The sequence below is a fragment of the Scardinius erythrophthalmus genome (assembly GCF_964197995.2).
Source record: "Scardinius erythrophthalmus genome assembly, chromosome: 25".
In the NCBI taxonomy this organism is placed as follows: domain Eukaryota; kingdom Metazoa; phylum Chordata; class Actinopteri; order Cypriniformes; family Leuciscidae; genus Scardinius; species Scardinius erythrophthalmus.
In genome coordinates this window covers 31,315,175-31,340,068 of record NC_138245.1, presented here as the reverse complement: position 1 = coordinate 31,340,068, position 24,894 = coordinate 31,315,175, and the positions used below count along the sequence as shown (strand labels likewise).

General features: G+C 37.1%; 1 protein-coding gene across 2 annotated transcripts; it reads left to right on the top strand.

The window, feature by feature from the left end:
• The first annotated feature begins 1,742 nt into the window (after nt 1-1,742).
• Nucleotides 1,743-24,686, top strand: LOC308686065 (atlastin-2). Of its 2 annotated transcripts, none has more exons than XM_081358351.1 (13): nt 1,743-1,928; nt 6,158-6,435; nt 11,739-11,873; nt 12,914-13,018; nt 13,195-13,245; nt 15,164-15,220; nt 16,879-16,971; nt 18,060-18,198; nt 19,036-19,163; nt 19,254-19,310; nt 19,606-19,677; nt 20,954-21,385; nt 23,962-24,686. In XM_081358351.1, exons 1-13 carry the CDS (start codon nt 1,856-1,858, stop codon nt 24,070-24,072), a joined length of 1,731 nt encoding a protein of 576 aa, XP_081214477.1. In that variant the 5' UTR covers nt 1,743-1,855; the 3' UTR covers nt 24,073-24,686. The 2 variants fall into 2 exon arrangements, with proteins under 2 accessions (XP_081214477.1, XP_081214478.1); XM_081358352.1 differs by having other exon boundaries at nt 1,837-2,259.
• The last annotated feature ends 208 nt before the right edge of the window (nt 24,687-24,894 follow it).

Below are 24,894 nucleotides of genomic sequence, written 5' to 3'. Positions count from 1 at the left end.
TGACAATTTATATCCATATAACAGTATCAGAAAAAAATAATAAATATGGGGATGTTTTTTTATTTTTTATTTTTTATTTGACACTCTTAAAAAAAAAGGATCCAAAAGGTTTCATGATGATAGTTCCCAAAAGAAGCGTTCAGTGAACTGTTTTCTTCTCTGATAATCTAAACAACATTTAGTGAAATGGGAAGATTCCTGGGATGTTCTTCATGGATCCGTCGATGCCGAAGATGAAAGTCTCGAATGTCTAAGAAAGTCACAGAGAATCATTGGTTGGAAAGTGAGTTTGATCAGAGACTGTCGGTGACGTTTGGATCATGTGAACGAAAGAAGAACTGATGATGATCCTTCTTGTTATGTTTTCCACATGATGTGATATTATAGGTTGGTTATGAAAAGAGCAGCTGGTTTCATTCTCTGAGGTTTCACTGCACTTATGAGAGCTAATATAGTGAAATATGATAACTGACCATTTTTATGTCTAAAATGCTCATAAATCAGCCAAATTATGTTTATATTTAAATCTAATAATAACATGCACGGGTTTGTTTAGGACATAGATAATATCCCAGCGAACATTATATGGTTGCATGTTGGTTCTGAATTTAGGGAATAAAATTTACTGTCCATCCAATGTTTTCCATCAACATATTTTCATTTCCATTCAAAATGTAACATCCGTCCAACACTGGAGTCTTTCTGACATTAAATTGACATTAAAGTCAGTTTTTTTTTTTTGGTGTAACAGTTTTACATTTTTAATATTGAGTACATTGTAGCTTTAAATAATGGATATACATTTTTGACGAAATTGTTTAATTTATTTTGTTATGTCCAACTCAAACATTTACTTAAGTGACATTCAGAGATTTGATTATCATAGTTGTTTATTAATGTGATATTTACAAATGATGGAAGTCAATGAGATGAACCTGTATGTTCTTGTTTGCTCACATGATGGTGGATCTGTGACCTCTGACCTCTGGACACACAAATGAAACGGACATCAGCAGCGCTGCAGAACAAAAGCAGGACAGACAAGCTTCTGTTGTGTGAAGTTCATGTGTCACACAGAACATCTACAGCACATTCCTGATCACACATGACACACACACTCATGCACACATACACACACACTCACTCATAAACACCCTCACACACAATAATAGTCAAATCTGTGTGGAAGGTGCAGGAATCCTGATTATAAACCCATAAAAACTGATATTTCCCATTTTCATTCAGTTTAAATTGATGAACTAAAATAACATAACTAAAACTGATAATAATAATTAATAAAAAAATATATACAGACATTTAAAAAGACTAATACAAATTACAAAAACACCACAGAATAATTAAACCTTTAATTAAAAATAAAATGAAAACAGAAGAAATAAAATATTAATAAAACATAATATTAGTATCGCAATCATAGTAAAATAAAATAAAAATACATAATGAGACTTCAGCGTCATGAATTATTTATTTGTGAACGTGAATAAGTTTCCCCCACACTTTTTATCCCACAATTCTGACTTTCTCGAGTTTATATCTCACAATTCCGAATTTAACCCCCCCCTCATCTTCCATTGTAGGCCTAATTCACGTTCATTATTACTGTACACAGTGACTGTATACAATACATTACAGTAATAATGAACGTGAATTAAAATAGAAATGAATTACTGAGTAAAACTCAGAAGTGTGTGATGAGGTAGTGATCTATGGTAGTGATAAATGCACACATGGGTACATGAACGCGCCGCGCGCGGCCGTCATAAAGGAACGCGCAAGACAGTGTAGCGGTGTTCGTGACGTCAGGCGCGTGCGATTATTTTGAACGGGGGTCAAGATGGCGGAGGAGAGCAGCTTAAAGCACCGGAATCACACCGGGAAGAACTGCACGAGTAACCGATATAACGAAGGTAAACCCGGCGAGAGACAGCGCGATTGTGTGCGCGTTTTAACGGTCATTGCTCGTTTAACGCGAGCGGAGCGCGAGCGGAGCGTCACGGCCGTTTGGCGGGAGGCGCGCGCAGGCCAGCGATCGCGCTGCGGTAAAAATCAATAATAACAGAATTAATTCATACGGATTTAGATAAACATCAGTAAATCAGAGACGTCAGGCTGTGTGAGAACGCTGTATGAAATATGACTGTTATTTTAAGAAATCGCTGAATGAAATGAGGATGAAAAATCACCTGAGGACTGACTGATGCAGATGATTTCACGAGCGATCGATTTCATAACATTATCGTGAGTGTGTTTGTTCTTGTTAAAGCTCTATATGAGCGTTTATACTTTTAATAGTTCCGTGCGAGTGTGTGTTTCAGTGGTTTGTGTTTATATCAGGCCACACGGGAATATAGAGAATATTTCACTGACAGAACATAAACAAGTGGAGATTTCAGATGAAAGATAACTGAGAAATCAGTTCTAGAGACTGAATTATAATATAGAGCTGATTTACTGTCAATCTTGGGTTTCTGGAGGGTTGTATGGCGGATCACATGTTGAATTATGGATTATTATTTAAATTATGTAAATAAGAATTCCATATGGCATACAGTCATTGTGTTGTTTGGAAACATTAAGATTTTAAAATGTTTTTGAAAGAGTCTCTTCTGCTCACCAGGGCGGTATTTATTTAATCTAAAATACAGTAAAAACAGTGAAATATTAATAAAATATGTGTGAATGTGCAGTAGCTAACTGTTTAAATGTTTCTATACAAATCAGTTGTTATTTTTAACCATTAATATTATAGTAATGCGCTGACAGGATTCCTGTATTATGATCATATACAACATTTTTCTTTCTTGAGAAAAATTGATGTACTTTACCTGATGTACATCCAAATAAATCGATATCGAATCAAATTGAGTTGAGGTCAAAATTGAATCGCAAGCTTCATATTTTCATATTATTCATGTTGTCTGCCATCTGCGTTTCATTCATGAAGGTTTCCTTGTGTTATTGCAGGACTAATATCTCCCATATCTGAGCAATATTTCCTCTCACAGGGCTTCCGTATATCTGTTTTATGAGGGTTTTATTGGTTTTGTTTATATTTTGTATATATATTGGATATTGTGCTGAAATGAACATTTTTGCCCCAGCCTAAAATTCACATTCACATACTGGACCAACATTATCATTTTATATAACAACAAGCCTCATTTCCTCTGTATTTGTAATATCGTAATAAACAATTGCACATTTTGTTTTTAGAAATATGTGCTATTTTTTTCATTAAATGTTATTCTTTCTCTTCAAACATTACAAAATCATTTTTTGTGGGAAAATAATGGCGATTAAAAACTGGTTGGTTAGTAAATTGCAAGGTTACACATTTTCCAATGAAAGTGAGATTCGATGAGCTTAACTGTTGAACCCTGAGTTTATTCTATGAATTGATTTTCCCTCGTGTGACATGACTACATTAACATTTACTGTACAACACAACCCTAACAATGATCTTAACGTGCCGGGCGTGTGGCTTTGGCTAATAGAAGCACATGTGTGTATGTAGGATTATCAAGAGTTTAGGCTTACGTGTTGAGTGTTTGTTCAGGGCAGTGGTGGGTTGTTTCTCTGAGTTTCTCTTTTTTTTATGTGATGTTGCTTTAAATAACCTCACTGCCTCTGCGTCCATGCAGGAAAACACTTTATTAATGCGCCAATAATCTAGAAAACCAGAACCAAATGACTTCTGGGATGGAAACCTTGTTGTGCAACTAACTAGGAAACACAAATATTGATGAAACCGTTGGTATACCTCATGCGTCATTAACATGAGATGGATCAGTGTTTTTATGTCAAAGATTCTGTTATCGGCGGTTAAACTGGTTTTGGCCTGTTTGCGTGTCTAGATTTAGCCCTAGATATGTCTAACACTTGTGTTTGTGGGAAACGTTAGACGGGCTGATGTGGGTCACTGCGTTTACCACATTCATGTTTTTTCGAGGGCAAGCGCAGTGATCCAGAAGAGGAGGAGGAGGAGGAGAAGGAGGAGGAGGTCTAATGGGAGGTGTCGATATGTACTATATTACCACTATATATCTAGTACGTATATTCCCACCCTAACGTGATCCCTCAGTTTCTCTCACACTCCTCCATGTTCTCCGTCAGGTGTGATTTCATCTGCTTCTGTTCACACACTGATCATTGATTTACAGATTTACGGCTCAGGACTAACATTAGAGAGATTTGGTTGTGCTGGAGGGATTTTTAATCATATAGGTAATTTAATCAAAAAAATTACAATTGTTTTGCATTTATAAGTGCAGTAACTAATAATATTGCATGTTTATTTCTTGGAAATGCACATTTGATGGAAAAGCACTGAGCTCGAGTTGAGATGCAGATAGAATTAAAGTCCCCCTGTATTCAATAATTTTATCCCTTTATCCAAAATTACATATTTAAATTCTCACCGGCAAGAAAAAAAAAATAGGGTTGCAACTTTTTACACGTTAATGACAGCAAAATCTGGTTTGGAAAGGGTTAATCAGTCAAATCAAGTGATCATCGTTACTAGGGATGCACCGATATGAAAATATTAACCAATACAGATAATCAATCATTCTTTATATTTGAAAGCTGATAACTGATAAATTTGCCGATAAATCTAAATCCAGATATTTATATCATTTTTGAGAGCCTGATTACAAAAACAAAAGTCTCACCATTAAAAGCCACGTCCCAAACACACAATTATAATGTTCTCAATATAATGTTATGTAGCTGATATGACAGACTTTTTGCACTTTACTGTATTATCCTTTTTTGAAAGTACTTCCAATCATATTTCAAGCAATTAAAAAGCATCATATTGAACAGTGCGCATGTGAAGGAAATAATCCATTATTTATCGGTTTTAACATAACAGCCAAAATCAGGCCGATAACATTAAAAATTAACATATATCGGCTGATACCGATATGGTGGCCGATATATCGTGCATCCCTATTTGCTACTTTTATTATTTAATATTTAACAATATTATTGATCTGCATGATATATATATATATATATATATATATATATATATATATATATATATATATATATAAAATAACTAAATTAATAACTTTTTTACAACAAAAATGAACCATCACTGAACTTACTTAAGCTGCACTATGATGCTATTTTCTTCTAGATCTGCTGTACAGCAGAAACACACTTTGTTGCATAATTTTCCTGTTATCGTTATCATATTATATAGAAGAAAATAGCATCATAGTCCAGCTTAAAGGGATACTCCACTTTTTTTAGAAATAGGCTCATTTTACAACTCCCCCAGAGTTAAACAGTTGAGTTTTACCGTCCATTCAGCCGATCTCCGGGTCTGGGGGTCCCACTTTTAGCATAGCTTAGCATAATGAATTGAACCAGACAAGACCATTAGCATCTCTCTCAAAAAAATGAAAAGAGTTTTGATATTTTTCCTATTTAAAACTTGACTCTCTTGTAGTTACATCGTGTACTAAGACTGAGTGCAGCAGGCGTAATATGACGCAGCACATGCCGCCTGATAATAGGCTACTGAGCTGGGGACTATTTTCAGGCGCTGCGTCATATCATTACGCCTGCTGGACTCATGGTACGGCAGCAAAGTTTCTTGATTATTACGCAGGAATGAGAGTATAGTTCCTAGCCATATAAGCCTAGAAAATCGCAACTTTTCATTTTCCGTCGGTCTTCGTTCCACAATAACTACAGAAGAGTCAAGTTTTAAATTGGAAAAATATTGAAACTCTTTGGTCATTTTTTTGAGAGAGATGCTAATGGTCCTGTCCGATTCAATGATCTATGCTAAGCTATGCTAAAAGTACTACCGCCAGACCCGGAGATCGGCTGAATGGATTCGAAAACGGTAAACTCAACTGTTTAACTCTGGGGGAGATGTAAAATGAGCCTATTTCCAACAAAAGTGGAGTATCCCTTTAAGTAAGTTATCTCTGTAAAGCTGCTTTGAAACAATTGTAAAAAGCGCTATATAAATAAAGGTGACTTATAACCGTGCACACCTGACATGAGCGAGAGCTGGTTTTTAGAGGGATCTGATGATGAAAACTCTCTCAGAACAGGTTCAGGGATCAGGCAATCTCTTCTAATGTTCATGTGTTTGTTCGGTGTGATCTGTGCTCAGGTGTGTCTGGGGTGGAGGATGTCCCGCGTAAGATGAGCTCTGATGATGTGGACGAGGAACCGTTGCTGGACGAGGTGGAGGAGGTGTGTGGGCCGGTCCAGATCGTAATCGCAGATGAGGAGAATCACGAGTTTACTCTGGACGAAGACGCGCTGGAGCGAATCCTCCTGCAGGAACACGTGCGAGACCTCCATGTGGTCGTGGTGTCGGTGGCGGGCGCTTTCCGCAAGGGCAAATCATTCCTGCTGGACTTCATGCTCAGATACATGTACAACCAGGTGAGGAACACCACCTCCACTTGCACTACATAGTAATGTTCACTTTTGCACGGGTTCTGGTTAGGAGTGTGCATGAATATTTTAATTTTCAAATATTCGATCTATAATTATTAGGGCTGGGCCAAAAAATATATTTTTCAGTTAATCGTGTTTTAAAGGAATACTCCACCGTCTTTTCATATTAAACTATGTTATTCCCTTAACTAAGACGAGTTGATACATACCTCTCTCATCTCAGTGCGTGCACTCAATCGCTCTGGCGCGCGGCGAAACTTTGTTCACTCAGTTCATTTAATACGGGCCAAGCAGAGAAGCTACTAAACACCTCCACGTTTTCCCCATTTAAACACAGTTACTCGCGTAGTGTAACTCGACCTAGGACGGTGACACAAAACAAAACGTTGCGCTTTTCTAAGCGTGTAAAATGGATAACTATATTGTATGGCGGAATACCATAGCAAGTGCTTATGAGCACTTCGACTTGGCGGAGTAATATCTTCACTCGTGAAAAATCCTCTCACCGGCCCCCGCTCCCTCTGGTGAAGATATTACTCCGCCAAGACGAAGTGCTTACAAGCACTTGCTATGGTATTCCGCCATACAATATAGTTATCCATTTTACACGCTTAGAAAAGCGCAACGTTTTGTTTTGTGTCACCGTCCTAGGTCGAGTTACACTACGCGAGTAACTGTGTTTAAATGGGGAAAACGTGGAGGTGTTTAGTAGCTTCTCTGCTTGGCCCGTATTGAATGAACTGAGTGAACAAAGTTTCACCGCGCGCCAGAGCGATTGAGTGCACGCACTGAGACGAGAGAGGTATGTATCAACTCGTCTTAGTTTAGGGAATAACATAGTTTAATATGAAAAGACGGTGGAGTATTCCTTTAAAATGTGGTCGATTTTCAAAGGCCACCAATCATTTTATTTTATTTTATTATTATTTATTTCTCGATCACCCAAAAGCCAGTATAGGCTCTATGCACGAACGCTGCTGACATATTTCCGGTAGGATCTCAGCCGGCGTCTTTACTTCCGCATAGCGCATTCTATAGGACAATTCACTTTAATAAAATTCATTTTCTCAGAAACGGAGACAACGATTTTAGAAACTGATTCGCTAGTCAGATTTCGCGTGATATGAGAGAATACTCACCCTCAAAGTTGTCGATGTAGCTCGAAATTTTTAATTTAAAGAACTTCTCTTTTCTTACTCATATGTGTGACAGTTAACTGCCTCACAATATTGTTAACATCATTCACGTTAACCGCTGGAAGTTCTTGTAAACAGAGAGTGTAATTTGCCATTATCTCCACCTAATTCAAAAACGGCTTCTGACGCAGCACCGGATGTAACTGGGCGGGCTGAGACAAAACGCGGAAGCGATCGTGCATAGAGCCTATTAGTTTTCCTCCACTGTTCATAGGCTTCCATGTTACAGATAATGCTGTGAGATTTTACGTGTTTTATCTTAAAACATAAAATAACCTGATCCTGTTTGATCAAGGCATGAGACGGTTCTGACCCAATTTTTCATCATGCATTTAAATCCTGTCTATTCATTGTATGCATTTTACCCAAGTAATGTAATGTTTAATATTCATTTTTTATGGCTTAGTTTTGTATTAATTAACCACTTGTAAACTTAAGTTCACTGTTCTTTTTTTAATAAATATAGGATTCATATTAAATCTATATTCATTGAGTCGAATCGGAACATCTGAATCGATACCCAGCCCTAATACGTCTATTAAAGAGTGTATGTGTATAGAGAGAATCGCAATGCTGACAAAACTTTTTTTTTTATAAAAGTTGCTGATAACTTCTTGATTTGAAATAAAAATAGTTAGTATGTGTATGTGGTACAGCCGTGGATCAGTTACGCACTGCAAACGCAGCATATGTGACCTCCTGCACCGCATACACACTACACACGGAGTAGCCTATGTGTGAAACGAGCGTTAACCTCTGCTTTCTCATCTCACACATCACAGTGCACTGTTATGGTGGCCATTTCAGTAGATTTACTCACTAACTTTGTTGTGGAAACACAATAATCATGAAAACTAAACTATGGTAGTATCGTGCTATCAGCTGCAGTTCTGGCGCCTCAGTCCCAATACTGTAAAACTCGACGTACATTCACATCACATGTCAATGCAGCGGTAGAGTTACACTCACATGACACTGCACTTATTCACAATCACAAAAGTTCATTATTTGCTCGTGCTTTAAAGGAGAACTCCGGTCAATTTTAACATTGAGCTCATTTTTTTGTACATTTGGAGTGCTGTCAATACAGAGAACAACGACAAAAATCGGTGTTGCCTACACCGTGTTATCCTCTTTTTAAAATTTGCACCCTGTTGACTTCAATGGGGAAATATTTAAACCTGCTTTTAGCCTCTTAACCCTCAGAGGTCGGAGATCACGCCGGCGTGATCTGCTCGCTTTTTTCCTTATGAGTTGAATTGAGACCCGAAATACTCTTTTGACTTTGATTTTACAAAACAAGTTTCATACATCAATCGATTCTGTTAAATGTGTATTATTTTTGTGTATACTCACAATAAAAACAAAGTGCTGTGCTTTTTGCCAAATAAAGAAAAATAAACACGAAGCGAGTTCTGCCTTCTCTCTGTCAGTGTAGTCCATTCTGAAACGCGTCCGAAAATGAACAATAACTCAGCGAATACTCAGTCAAACAGGCATACAGTCACACAGGCATGAAGCTTGAATTCTCTTCTTTTTAATGAAGTAATTTATATAAAAAACAAATATTCTCATCTTGTGAAATCTGTATTAAAAGAGAGCGATTCCAGTCGAGCTAATTACATCTAATTCAGATGTAATGTGACTCCGCCCACGGAGAGCGCGCGCTATTCAAACGCAAATGACTGAGGCAATCCGCGCAATCCTGTGAACGCCCCCATATCAGCGCGAGAAAACACAAGTTTATTCAGATCATTACTTGTTTACACCGTCTTGCAGCTGTGAGGAATAATAATGGAAAATGTCCCCCAGAAGTGCGGGTATATCGAGGAGCGAGCTGAGGAATACTAGTAAGTTTTTTTCCTTCTCACGTGAATTTCTTCACGTGGGTTTCTGTTTATGAATGAATGAACGGCAGAGATGCGCGCTGTTTACCACAGCTGGCAAAGACAGTTTAAATTTAAATCGCGTGTGTGAATGAATGATGATGTTTCAGCAAGCTGTATTGCTATACTGAGATGAGTAAAAATCGACTGAAATATGTTGAAATAAAATGTAGGCTATTTGTATAAGCAACGTATTAAACTGCAAATTAACAATATGCCCTAATATTTCATGAAAACAACGTTACAGTCAGGCGAAATATGAAAGTAATGAATACATAGATAAAATGTAGGCCTATAATCATTTTTTTTTTACAAAGAAAGAGTACACTTGAAATATTGTTGAAATTGTAATATTGTTGTAATTGTAACCTTTTTAATAAAATGGCAAAACATATTTACAAGATAGATGTAAGCAAAATCTTAAATGGTCAATATAAGTCTTCTTCTAAATATATCTTTTGTTTTTGCATTGTGGCTCAGTCAGTGTCACACCTGAATGAATGGCTAATTATGCAGAGTCATTATGCAGAGTGGGTGGGACATTGTTGTAAACCACTCCTCGTTCACGCCTCCTCGCATATTGGCTTTCCAAGCAAAACCTGTTTTACATCAATTTAAATCAATGTATGGTTTTATGTGAACGATAAAGCAAGACTATTTTCACATAATTTTTAAGAAAAAACACTAGGCGAGGACATCCATTATTCAAAAGTCTTATTGACACATATTTACTATGTGTTTTGTGGCCTTATTTCAGAAATTTTAGTTTTTAGTTTTTTCAATAACCATGCATAAACATTATTCTCTCAAAAATGAAAACATGTACATACACGTGGCTCACATATTATGGTAGCCCTGTTTGTGCTTTATAGAGTGAATTTACACCTTTGCCATTAATATGTTTATAAGCAACTGAAAAAAGCACAAATGTCAGGGCATGTCAGAACATCTCAAGGGCCCCAAAAACAGCTCAGACCCCAGAGGGTTAACATCCTTGATGTGTCATTACAAGTGCACAGGTCATGTGAGTGATTCCTTCAGAGTGATCACGAGTGAATCTGACTGCAGTAGATGTGAAAGATATTAATAAATATGATGTTATTTCAGCCAGCGCACATACCTGTATTTACTTCCTGTTTTCGGTCGAAATCCATAGTAATCGATTGTCGAGTTCACGCGCATAGGTTTAGTACCTATGATCACGTGCGTCAACTCGACAATTGCAAATTTTAAAAAGAGGTTAACATGGTGTAGGCAACACCGATTTTTGTCGTTGTTCTCTGTATTGACAGCACTCCAAATGTACAAAAAAATGAGCTCAATGTTAAAATTGACCGGAGTTCTCCTTTAAAGCTTTGCCAGGTAAACATTTCATTGGCGTTCTGTTCTGACATGATGCACCTTTTCTGAGTGCGTACTGAAGTGCGCGCACACTGTCAAACAGCGCCAACCTGGATTTTTGTTGGGTCAGACCCATCTTGATAGCGATGGGGGGCCGAGACCGAGAGAGCTACATGGAAAAAATATGCACCAAACAAGCCACTTTGAAATTTTGCTGTTTTCATGAATACAAAATTTGGGTGACCCTCCCCCTAGATTAAAAAAAGTTGGATGACACTCCCCTCAACAAAGAATAAAAATACATGACCCTCCCCTATTTTCCTCCGGTGGTCCATTCCATAAATGCCGAACGGTCCCTAAATGCTTTTTGTTTTTTATATTTTTTTGTTTAAACTAAAATTTCTAAAATAACGTCTTTTTTGTTAAACTTTATTTAAATAAATGAATATTTGATTTTTTTGGAGCCCAAACATTCGAATAGAATATGTTCTGGTCCAGATGTCGGAGTGTCGGATTCAACACACACACACACACACACACACACACACACACACACTGAACGCTCATAGAGCAGCTCTTGTGACGCTGCCGATCGACTTTAATCCATTACAGCCGCTTTACTGTGAAACACTGATGTTTTGTGTTGGTCTGAAAGAGTCTTTTGTTTTGCTGTTGAGAGTATTATTGAGTTTGTCTTGAAGATTAGACTGACCTCTCACACTGAACACACAGCACACAGGTGTCTCGTGACTGGAGCGTTTCAGACAACAAAAGTCTGACTTCAGGTGGCCTGTGATAAACAGCAGAGACAGTGGATCTGCGTCTCACAGCTGAACGTGTGTGTGTTTGTGTGTGTGTCTGTCAGAGCTCAGATTCATGGCTGGGTGGGGATGAAGAGCCGCTGACGGGCTTCATGTGGCGAGGCGGTTGCGAGCGAGAGACCACGGGCATCCATGCCTGGAATGAAGTGTTTGTGGTGGAGAAACCGGATGGCAGCAAGGTAAAAATCAGCCCACATCATCACAACACCCATCTGAAACCCCTCTACTGAAACGTATAGCTCCAATAAAACACTTTTCATCAGACAAAATTAAAAATTTTGCCGGCGTGAGATGGAAGTTGCATTTTTCTTCCCTTTTGTTCCGTATATCCGAGTGAAACGCTTCTGGAACAAGAACAAATGTGGGCGGGGCTTGATTTTGTCTGTGGGGAACTGATTGGATGCTTGTGGTTTGCTATTGGCTGATGTCATGTGATTGACAGGTAGCCCCGCCCTCATCATCAGAGAAGAGATGTCGCAAGAGGAAGTTATTCTGATTCAAGATTATTAACACAATGATGTGCACTAGAGCTGTCAAATAAAAACTAAAGTCAGAGCTGAGTGTGTGTGTGTTCATCAGCTGAAAACATTGTCAACAAAAAACGCTTAGCACTCGCTGCAGATCAAGTTGAGCGTCTGGTGTTTTTGACGAACAATAAAGTAGTGAGGAGAAGTGGAGTGTTTTCTGTTGTGTTCATGTAGTTCATTACGCTGTGTGTTGAAGTGTGTTTTCTCAGGTTACTGATGCTCAAACACAGTTTTATGCACTATTGTAACCTCATTTTCCTTTCATGCACATTAAGGAAATTATATTTTATGCATGATTTGGTTTACATTTGCTTGTTCCGCTCGCTTGCGTCCTCATGTGAGCACAGGACACGAGACTGTAGTTTTTTCCTCTAACATTAAGCCTTTAGAATTCGAATATTATTTGAATTTTGCTAATATTTAAGCAAGAAATTTCAATTTTTGCTTCTCAGCCATTTTGTGTGCACCGAGAAATTGTTTATAATAAAAACTGCAGTATTCCATTTTTATGATTTATTTTCTAAACATCCTGTGATGTTTTCCTTTATCAGGTGATCACATTATTTTAGTTCTGATGTGATTCTCACTCGTAGATCTGATCCGTGTGTGTGTGTGTGTGTGTGTTTGTGTGTGTGTGAGTGAGATCCGGTGTGTTCTGGCTCAGTAACCCGTGACCATCTGTGTGTTTGCAGGTGGCAGTGCTGCTCATGGACACACAGGGAGCGTTTGACAGTCAGTCCACCATCAAAGACTGCGCCACACTGTTCGCTCTCAGCACCATGACCAGCTCCGTTCAGGTACGACACGCGTCACCTGTGATCATGTGACCAGAACGTTCAGTGTCCTGATGCACGACACGCGTCACCTGTGATCATGTGACCAGAACATTCAGTGTCCTGATGCACGACACGCGTCATCTGTGATCATGTGACCAGAACGTTCAGTGTCCTGATGCGTCTGTTTCTATGTGCAGGTCTATAATTTGTCCCAAAACGTTCAGGAAGACGATCTGCAACATCTTCAGGTGAGACTTAGTCCTGATCCATGAGTGTTTACAGGTCGAGTCAGGCTTAAAGGAATAGTTCACTTGAAAATTTAATTTCTGTCATCATTTACTCGCCCTCAAGTTGTTTCAAACCTGTTGAATTTTTTTTCTTTCAACACAAGAGAAACACATTTTGAAGAGTGTCGGTAACCAAACAGTTTTTCAGTGTTTACAGGCTTAAAAACGGCTGAATGTCATTGATATCAAATAGAGGTGCCCAACATGATTTGTTCTTCACAGATAACTTTTTTTAGTTTATTAATTTATGAAGCACATTTAAAAAATAATAATAACTGATGTTGAAACCAAAGTGCTGTACAACAAACTTAAAACATAATAAAACATCTGAAAAACCAATTGGACAAAGGAAAATTATACAACCTTTATACAGAATTAAAACAAAAATAAGTCAAATTATCATCAGTGAATTATTTTAACATTTAAGTTGGTCTTGTGGCTCTACACGCTCTTGTTACGTTGTATTTAGACTCGTTTTAATGCTCTAAATCTGTTTGTTGAATGAAATACTATTAATAATAAACAGTATAGGATGTTTTCCATGCCTATCTGTGCCGTTTCATTCTTGGTCTAGGTTCGTACGTCAGATGGACGTCTTTGGCGTCTTTTATTTTTTAAAAGGTGTCTTTACGAGAATTATGATTATGATATAATACTTTATTATCAGACAAGTCTGGACAGTATCTACGTTTAGAAAAATCAACATCCAATAAACTTGATCCACGAACGAAATTATTTAAATTTTACACTCACAAAAAATCTCACACATAAACAAAAGCCAAAACTCTTCCTGAAAGTTTGGAGCCCATTTCTGGAATATTTTAAGGAGCCAACAACTACTTGATTTCTATTTTTTTTTTTATATAATTTTTTTATTATTATTATAAAACATTTAATTCCTATTTGATTTTATTTTTATTTATTTACTTGTGTTTTTGTGAGTTTGTGTATAACTGTACTTGTCTGCTGTTTTCTTTTTTCTTTTCTTAATCTGAATTAATGTATATGTATCTATATTATTTATACTATATTACACGTTATTGTTACTTTGTCAGACCTAAGATGAACCAAAAAAAAAAAAAAAACTCACATTTTACATTACAAGCCCTTAAACTTTACTTTACACCTGAATATGGTTTATTTTATGATGCTCTGTCAAAATAAAAGTTGCGCTTTTAAAACCTTTAAAGCCTTAAATGCCGTTTGCGTTCAGTCTGCATGAGCCTGCTGTGATTTGATGCTCTGTGGAAATATGTAAACAGATGTGACACATAGATAATCACACATTATTAACACTAGATCTTTAGCATTTCAAACCTGTTCAAGCCTGTTAAATGCCAGTTTTAACGTCAGTCACACTTTTTTCCCATCACATATTTTAGTTAGTATTATAAAATGGATATTATTGGAAAGCTTTACCACTCAAAAAGCGTTTTGAAATTGGGCATTACGACAACATGGAAACGGTACTTTAAATCCTTTTAGAAGCTCATTTTTTGTGATATCAACATATGTCTTTTGTGATCGACACATGGCTTCGATTTGAGTAATTTGAGAGTCTAAATTATTTCGTAAAATAAATCTATACATTTTGCCAGTAAACTATATCTTTTGCATGTTCATTTTTTCGAGTGCTTTCACTTGTGCAATAGTCTGAGTGTCTTCTTTTAAAATAGGTCTATATTTCAAAGCATTCAAGAATTACAATCGTTTAAGTTCAGATCTGTTATGAAACCGGGGGCTGACGGTTAACAGGTTTAGTACGTCTCACTGCATCATGAATCCTTTGAGGTGTCGTCATGTTGCCGCATTATAAATGTTAAAGTGTGCTTCTGTATTTATTATAATGTGTTTTTGGTTTTCCATCTCTTTTTTTCAGCTCTTCACAGAGTACGGCCGACTGGCCATGGAGGAGATCTACCAGAAACCCTTCCAGGTACTGTGTGTGTGAGAGTGAGAGTGTGTGTGAGATGTCACTGCAGTAACTCCAGGGTTCCCGCGGATCCTTAAAAAATCTTAAAAGGTCTTAAATTAGATTTTTTTTAATTTAAGGCCATAAAAAGTCTTAAAAATTATTATTATTTTTTTTTTATTGTCTTATTTTAACTTATGAAAGGTCTTAAATTTTAGATGACACTTTGACTTAGACTTATCTAAATGCTTTCGAAATTAAAACTATCTAATTAGCGTAGGCCTACGTGTTATTTTTTTAATTCTATCTTTGTGGATTTGCTTGTTCACGTGACAATTCGCGTCACTTACGGCAGTATATTAGCCTACGTCTGTCTCCTGCACGCCAGAGGAGTGAAGAAAACGAGTAAATGTCAGTTCAGTTGTAAGTTCATTCTTTATGTGCTTAGGAGTGTGCGATATCGTCTATGAACTATGATGATATTGTAATCATTGTTTTAACTATGTAGTACGAGGCACTGCGAGTGCGAGCTGACATCGCGTTTGTCTCTCATGCTCGCTTTCACTGCGTGATGTGTCAGTGCAGTTATAGATGTCCCCAAATGAGTTTTTGTCTTATATTTATATCATATTATGTTGTTATATTAGAATATCACATGAGCAAGAGTGCCGTTTTCCTTTGCACACTTGCAAATGTGCTATTTATTTTATACAACAGTTAAATTAACAATAAAGTTAACATTGTGAGTTACTTTTTGGACACAATATTGTCAATTTTCACTTTATATCGCCAACGAGAATTTCATAATGAAGCCGTGGTCCAACAGACAGGAGTGATTATTTTTATTTTTTTACTGAAATCCGCGTTTTGAACGAATCATTTTAACGATTCAATGAACAATCACTTGTTTTTCTGAATGAATCAGCCGTTTGAACAAATCGGTTGAATAAATGACTCCAACAACTCGCTTATTAAGACAGTGACTTGCCGCCACCTACTGGTGGTTTTAGTTTCATATTTAAAGTATCCTTTAAAACGTTAAAATTATAAATCATTTCATATTTAAATATTGAATAGCTTTATTTGTGCAATTGTAAATGAAGTGTAAATATAGTAGGCTAATGCCAGTTCTGATGCCGCTTCTGTGTCACCTCTGCACTGCAAGGATGGATTTTAATTTAATGATTTATTTTGACATTGGTACTATGCTATTCTAATATAATTTAATTTGAATGTTAGAATTTGACATAAAAGGTGATGCATACCTCTAAATAGGTTTAGAAAAAATGTCCATATATAGGTGAAAATGCCCCTGGAAATCAATTTAAGGTGGCAGATATTGCCCCTTAATAAAAATGTAAATTTCGGTCTCTACTGTGAACTGACCACTGCATAGAATATAAAAAATATGAATATCTTCGTGGGTCTGCTGTCAACAACAGGCCTAAACCAGCCGGGATACCAGTACAAAAACACAATCAGTAAAATATCATCTAATTATTATCAACAAAACTTTGAAAATATCTAGACATATTTTTGTCAGTATTGCGCACCCCTAATGTACGGTATTAATTTTGATTTCTTCAGGTCTTAAAAAGGTCTTAAAAAACCTTAAATTTCACTTTAAATATTGTGCAGATACCCTGAACTCTGTGTGTGTGTGTGTGTGTGTTTGCGTGCAGTCCCTGATGTTTCTCATCCGAGACTGGAGTTACCCGTACGAACACGCTTACGGTCTGGATGGAGGAAATATGTTTCTGGAGAAGAGGCTGCAGGTGGGTCTCATGACGGGTCACATTACGGGTCACATGATACTGTAGGAAACCGGTTTCTCTTGTTCGTGTCACACAGAGCACTGGTTATTAACGGTCACTGTGATTTTGCCAAGCTTTTGGAATCACAAAATGAATTATTGTTAATATATCAATAATTATCATTGAAAAAAAGTTTTAAAACAAGCAGCTTTGTCATAATTACTGACATTTAACACTTAACATCTATTTTCCCTCTACAACTTCATGTTTTTTATTGAAGTAAATACAGTTCTGGAACAGAGTTTTTATCAGGATTTATTAATATTATTGATATAAGCTTTTATTTTTATTTTTATTTTTCATCTTAATTTTAGTTCTAGTAATGTCGTTATGTGCTCTTATTATATTATCTATTTTATTATTATTATTATTATTATTATTTAAGATTTATTTTATTTATTTATTTCCAGTTAATCATTTTATTGCTTCAACTTAAACTTTTTGTATTGCCTAGTTTAAGTTTTCAGTTCAGTTTAAGTTTTATTTTGTTTCAGCTTTATTTCAATTAACTGAAATGTTTTTAAATAATTTAGTTAAATATAATAATAATAATAATAATAAAACTCCTGTAATCACAAAATTAATTAATTTAATATTTAATAAACCGTTAAATAATTTGATACCAATAAAACAGTAACACTTAACAATAAGGTTCGTTAGTTAACATTATTTAACTACGTTAGTTAGCATGAACTAATAATGAACTGCACTTATACAGCATTTATTAATCTTTTGTTAATGTTAATTTCAACATGTACTAATACTTTATTAAAATCTTGTTAACATTAGTTAATGCACTGTGAACTAACATGAACAAACAATAAACAGCTGTATTTTTATTAACTAACATTAACAAAGATTGATAAATACTGTAACAAATGTATTGGTTAGTTCATGTCAGTTAATACATTAACTAGTGTTCACTAATGAACCTTATTGTAAAGTGTCACCAATAAATCATTCAGCTTGTTCACCATTGCTGTGCCGTGGAGGCTCTAGAGTCAGAGCGCTTGAGAACTCGATCACATGAGTTACGCTGTGATCCTCAGGTGAAACCCAATCAACACGAGGAACTCCAGAACGTGAGGAAACACATCCACTCGTGCTTCTCCAACATCAGCTGCTTTCTTCTGCCGCACCCCGGGCTCAAAGTGGCCACGAACCCTCACTTCGACGGCCGGCTACGAGGTGAGAGCCTCGCGGGACTTGATTATTCACACACGCGCTCCTAAATAGATTTTACAGTTCGCACACATCTAATTTTAGTCACAAATGTGACCCTGGACCACAAAACCAGTCACATGGGTCAATTTTTTTTTTAAAGTTAGATGTATACATCATCTGAAAGCTGAATAAATAATCTTTCCATTGATGTGTGGTTTGTTAGGATAGGACAATATTTGGTCGAGATACAACTATTGATAATCTGGAATCTGAAGGTGCAAAAAACATTGAGAAAATCTCCTTTAAAGTTGTTCATTTATGTTCATGATTGTGCAGCATTCACTCACACAAACACATGTTTTATATATTTACAGTAGGAAATTTACTAAATATCTTCATGGAACATGATCTTTACTGAATATCCTCATGATTTTTGGCATAAAAGAAAAATCTATAATTTTGACCCATACAGTGTATTGTTGGATATTGCCACAGATAAACCCGTGCGACTCGAGACTGGAGACGTGATCCAGGGTCACATATGTTAGTGAAACACTCGCACTGTCGAGTCCTGAATTGAGAAAGTTAGTGTTTTTTGGCCTTTGATGCATGTAAACCTGTTGTACGAGACTCCAAAACAACATTAAGAGCCTTTTAGGGCTGCCCTGTAAAAGCCGACTCACCGTTAGTTGACTAGAAGAGGTTCTGAGTTGACATGACATTGACATTCTGAGTTGTACAGTAAATTTCCATTTTTATGAAATCATAGAGCCCTAGTCTTCACATCTGTGTGCTGATGTTTGATCATGTTTAAATCCATTGATGGCCCAAATAAGTGTGTGTGTGTGTGTGTGTGTGTAGACATCGATGACGAGTTCAAGCAAGAGCTGGTGAATCTGGTTCCGCTGCTGCTGGCTCCAGAGAACCTGATGGAGAAGGAGATCAGCGGCTCTAAAGTCACGTGTCGAGATCTCCTTCAGTATTTCAGAGTAAGAGTGTTTTGCAGCCGGTCTCCATCGCTCAGATGTTTGCTGGGATTGACCCGTGTGTGTGTGTGTGTGTGTGTGTGTCTGTCTCAGGCCTACATGAAGATCTATCAGGGCGAAGAGCTGCCGCACCCCAAGTCCATGTTACAGGTGCAGACGATTTAGTCAATTGCATATTTAATCAATTTATCTGATTTATTTTTGTTCTTTTATTTTATTATTTATTTTAATGTATTATTCTTTCAGTTGTTTCTTTTTATTTATTTTGAACTTTAAGGCAATTATATATTTTATCAATTAATTGTACATTTTTCTGTATTTATTAGTTGTTTATTTGGAGTTTATTATTCTAGTTATATTTATTTTACTGTTTATATTTTATTCGCATATTGAGTATATATTATGTTGAGTGATCCTCGTGTGTGTGTGTGTGTGTGTGCCGCAGGCGACCGCTGAAGCCAATAACCTGGCAGCCGTAGCAGGAGCGAAAGACACGTATAACAAGAGCATGGAGCAGGTATCACACACTCTCACACACTCTCACACACACACACACACACACATCACTCCTGTTATCCCCCATGGTGCAGGTGTGTGGCGGAGACAAACACACACACACACACACACACACACACACACACACACACACACACACACACACACACACACACACACACACACTCATGACTCCTGTGTTCCCCGTGTGCAGGTGTGTGGCGGAGACACACACACACACACACACACACACACACACACACACACACACACACACACACACACACACTCATGACTCCTGTGTCCCCTGTGTGCAGGTGTGTGGCGGAGACAAACACAAACACACACACACACACACACACACACACACACACACACACACACACTCATGACTCCTGTATCCCCCGTGTGCCGGTGTGTGGCGGAGACAAACACACACACACACACACACACACACACACACACACACACACTCATGACTCCTGTATTCCCCGTGTGCAGGTGTGTGGCGGAGACAAACACACACACACACACACACACACACACACACACACACACACACACACACACACACACACACACACACACACACACACACACACACACACACACACACACACACACTCATGACTCCTGTGTCCCCTGTGTGCAGGTGTGTGGCGGAGACAAACACAAACACACACACACACACACACACACACACACACACACACTCATGACTCCTGTATCCCCCGTGTGCCGGTGTGTGGCGGAGACAAACACACACACACACACACACACACACACACACACACACACACACACTCATGACTCCTGTATTCCCCGTGTGGCGGAGACAAACACACACACACACACACACACACACACACACACACTCATGACTCCTGTATCCCCCGTGTGCAGGTGTGTGGCGGAGACAAGCACACACACACACACACACACACACACACACACACTCATGACTCCTGTATCCCCCGTGTGCAGGTGTGTGGCGGAGACAAACACACACACACACACACACACACACACACACACACACACACTCATGACTCCTGTATTCCCCGTGTGGCGGAGACAAACACACACACACACACACACACACACACACACACACTCATGACTCCTGTATCCCCGGTGTGCCGGTGTGTGGCGGAGACAAACACACACACACACACACACTCATGACTCCTGTATTCCCCGTGTGGCGGAGACAAACACACACACACACACACACACACACACACACACACACACACACACACACACTCACTCATGACTCCTGTGTTGCCCGTGTGCAGGTGTGTGGCGGAGACAAGCCCTACCTGGCTCCGGCTGATCTGGAGCGCCGCCACATGGAGCTGAAGCAGACGTGTGTGTGTCAGTTCCGCGCGGTGAAGAAGATGGGCGGCGAGGACTTCTGCCGCCGCTATCAGGACCAGCTGGAGCAGGAGCTCGACGACGCCTACGCTAACTTTCTCAAACACAACGACGGAAAGAACATTTTCTTCGCGGCGCGCACGCCGGCCACGCTCTTCGCCGTGATGTTCGTGATGTACGTGGTGTCAGTGGTGACGGGCTTTGTGGGTATAAACTCTGTGGCGGTGGTGTGTAACGTGACGATGGGCGTAGCGCTGGCGTCGCTGTGCATCTGGGCGTACGTCAAATACTCAGGAGAGTTCAGAGAGGTGGGCAGCTTCATCGACCGCGTGGCGGAAACCCTGTGGGAACAGGTGCGTAACACACTCCTTCCTCTGATACACACACCCATCTGTGCTGTCTGTACTACAACACTCTACTGGTCTTATTCTGTAGTTTCCTCTCTTCCCCTCGCTCGTCCATGTTTTGAAATCCAAATTAATCCATTTAAATTTATGTTGTATATTTAATTTTATTTTTATTTTATTTTATTTTTTATGATTTTATAGTAAAAAGTATAGACACTAGGCAAGTGTCAATAGCACTAACAATTTGTACAGTTTCACCTTGTTATTGTTTCTATTATATTATTTAATATAAATTTATTTTATTTATTATTCTTTTTTTGTTTATATACAGTACCAGTCAAAAGTTTGGAAACGTTACTATTTTTAATGTTTTTGAAAGAAGTCTCTTATGCTCATCAAGCCGGCAGTTAAAAAATAAATAAAATAAAAAAACAGTAATATTATGAAATATTATTCCAATTTAAAATAATGGTTCTCTTTTTTAATATACTTTAAAATGTAATTTATTTTTGTGATGCAAAGCTGAATTTTCATCAGCAAGTACTCCAGTCTTTGGTGTCTTATGATGCTTCAGAAATCATTCTAATATGCTGATTTATGATCAATGTTGGAAACAGTTGTGCTGCTTAATATGTTTTTTTATAACCTGAGATACTTTTTTCAGGATTAATTGATGAATAAAAAGTTAAAAAGAACTTTATTTATTTAGAATAGAAATCTTTTGTAACAATATACACTACCGTTCAAAAGTTTGGGAACAATAACTATTTTTTTTTTAAGAAATTAGTACTTTAATTCAACAAGGATGCGTTAAATTGATAAAAGGTGATGGTAACGATTTATATTGTTAGAAATGTTTTTATTTTGAATAAATGCTGTTTTTATGAATAAATGCTGTTAACGTTTTACTCATCAATGAATCCTGAAAAAAGTATTCCAAAAAAATATATTAAACAGCACAACTGTTTCCATCATTGATAATAACTGAGTATCAAATCATCATATTAGAATGATTTCTGAAGCATCATAAGACACCAAAGACTGGAGTACTTGCTGATGAAAATTCAGCTTTGCATCACAAAAATAAATTACATTTTAAAGTATATTAAAAAAGAGAACCATTATTTTAAATTGTAATAATATTTCATAATATTATTATTATTATTATTTTTTTTTTTTTTTTTTTTTTTTACTGCAGGCTTGATGAGCATAAGAGACTTCTTTCAAAAACATTAAAAATAGTAATGTTTCCAAACTTTTGACTGGTACTGTATACATTTTTTTTTTTAATAGTGTATCTATTTATATATTTTTTTATTTGTTTAATATTTTATTTATTTATTTTAATTTGTTTAATGAATTTTGCATACTTTTCTCCAGTAAACTTTCTATTGTTGTATATTTTATTAAATTATTTTTATTTTTTCAGATTTTTTAAAGTATATTTTTATATCTTTATAATTATTATTTTGTTTTTATTTATGATTTACTTGTATTATTTAATTGAACGCTCCCCAAACGCTGATCTGTGCTTTTCCTCCTCCTGTCTGTATTGCAACACTCAGCTTGTCTTATTTAAAAGACTCTTATTCTGTAGTTTCCTCTCTTCCCCTCTCCCCTGTAGCGCTCCTCCAGGTGCACTAAACTAAAGACATACATTTTATGACCTTTCTGTATTTTCTTTGATCATGTCAGATTAAGGTTATATTAGAAGTGCATCGAATCTTTATTTTATTTTGAAAAACGTACTAAAGCAGGAGTCAAAACATTTACATTTTCATATAGTATTCGTTTCTGTTATATTGTATATTTTATTGTTTTAGTCATTTTTATTTTTTATGTTGTACATTTCTTTTATTTTAATTTAATTTTTATTATTTAGTTATTTTTGTTTTATAATATTTTACAGTAAAACAGAAGTGTCAATAGCACTAACAATTTGTACATTTTCACCTTGTTATTGTTTCTATTATATTATTTTATCAATTATTTTATTTAATTGTGTTTTTCTCCAGTAAACCTTCTACTGTTGTATATTGTATTAAATAATTTTAATTATGTATTCAGATTTCATTATTATTATTATTTTATATGATTTATTAGCATTTTTTCCTAGTAAACTTTCTAAGGCAGGCGTGAAGCACTAAACATTTGTAGAATTTTCACTGTTTTTCTGCTAAATTACATATTTTATCATTTCTTTTATTTGTAATTTCTTTATTAATTTACACTGAAGAGCTTCAAAACCAACCGCACGTTTCATTTTCTGCTTGAAAATCCAGTTGTTGTCTTTAAAGCTTTCAGAATACCCTTCCTCATATGTCATATTTTCATCTTAACGTTAAGAAAAATGAGTTTTCAAATGAACATGCAGCAAGAGGTGTGTGTGTGTGTGTCTCTGTAACGTCTCGCTCTCTTCTCATTCACGCTCACACAGAGGACGCCGAGGAAGGTGAGACGTGACCTCTGCCCTCTAGTGGCCTCTTACCTCTTGATTTAAATCACACGAGTGTTTGTGCGTGTAGGTGTGTGTGTGTGTGTGTGTGTGTGTGCGCGGTACTAACACTCATACCTCGTTTTAGGTCTTTTCCAAACTTTTTGAAGTTGCCAGGAGCAAAGTGACGCTGAGCGCCCTGATGCCGCCGCAGCGACAGAGACTGTCCTCGAACAACAACGTCAAGAAGCGGAACTAGCCGCTTTACTAGCGTCACGTTTTGAAGAAACCAACGCGCCGTCAACGCATTCGGCACGCTCACCCTCTTCTGTCCCACTCGGACCGAGGATTCTGGGGGTTTTGCGGGGTCTTTCACCAGGTGTCCTCTTTCTCATGTCATTCCCACGCTGTATGTGTTCACGGAGAAGCGTTCGGCCTCCGGAAGAGGACCTCGTTGAGAACCGTACCAATGATTTGTGTGTCTCTCTGCTGTACAGATGAACTTTCCTCGGCTTCGATCATTCCATCCAGACGTGTGTTCCTGTACAGATTAGGATTGTAAGCCGGTCACGTGTAGGGCATGTTGTACGAGATCTGTGTGTAACTCTACACTCTTCTTTTGTAGCAGGAAAAATGATGGTTTCATGTTTATCTGCAGGAATGCTTCTGTGGTTTCGTGTCCATGTTGGAGAGAAACACACACACACACACACACACACACACACACACACACACACTTAGTTTTATACTGTCTTCATTCATGCCATCTGCCTTGAGCATCATCATGATTCTGGAATGTTTCATTGTTTTTCACTTATAATGGTTTCTTTATTCTTTATTTATTTTTCAATTTGATTAAAATGAATCACTGTACATTTACGTGTCGTTTGTGTTTGATAAGGAGATTCACTTGAGGACAGTGGAAATGTTTTACCGTTTATTTATTATTTTTATTTGCTTGCTTGAGCAAGACGGATTTAGATTTTAAATCTATCTAAATTTGTTTTTATTAAGTTATATTATTATATATTTTTTCTACCACTTTGTCGCTTCAAAAAGTTCATAAAGAGATCGTAAAAGC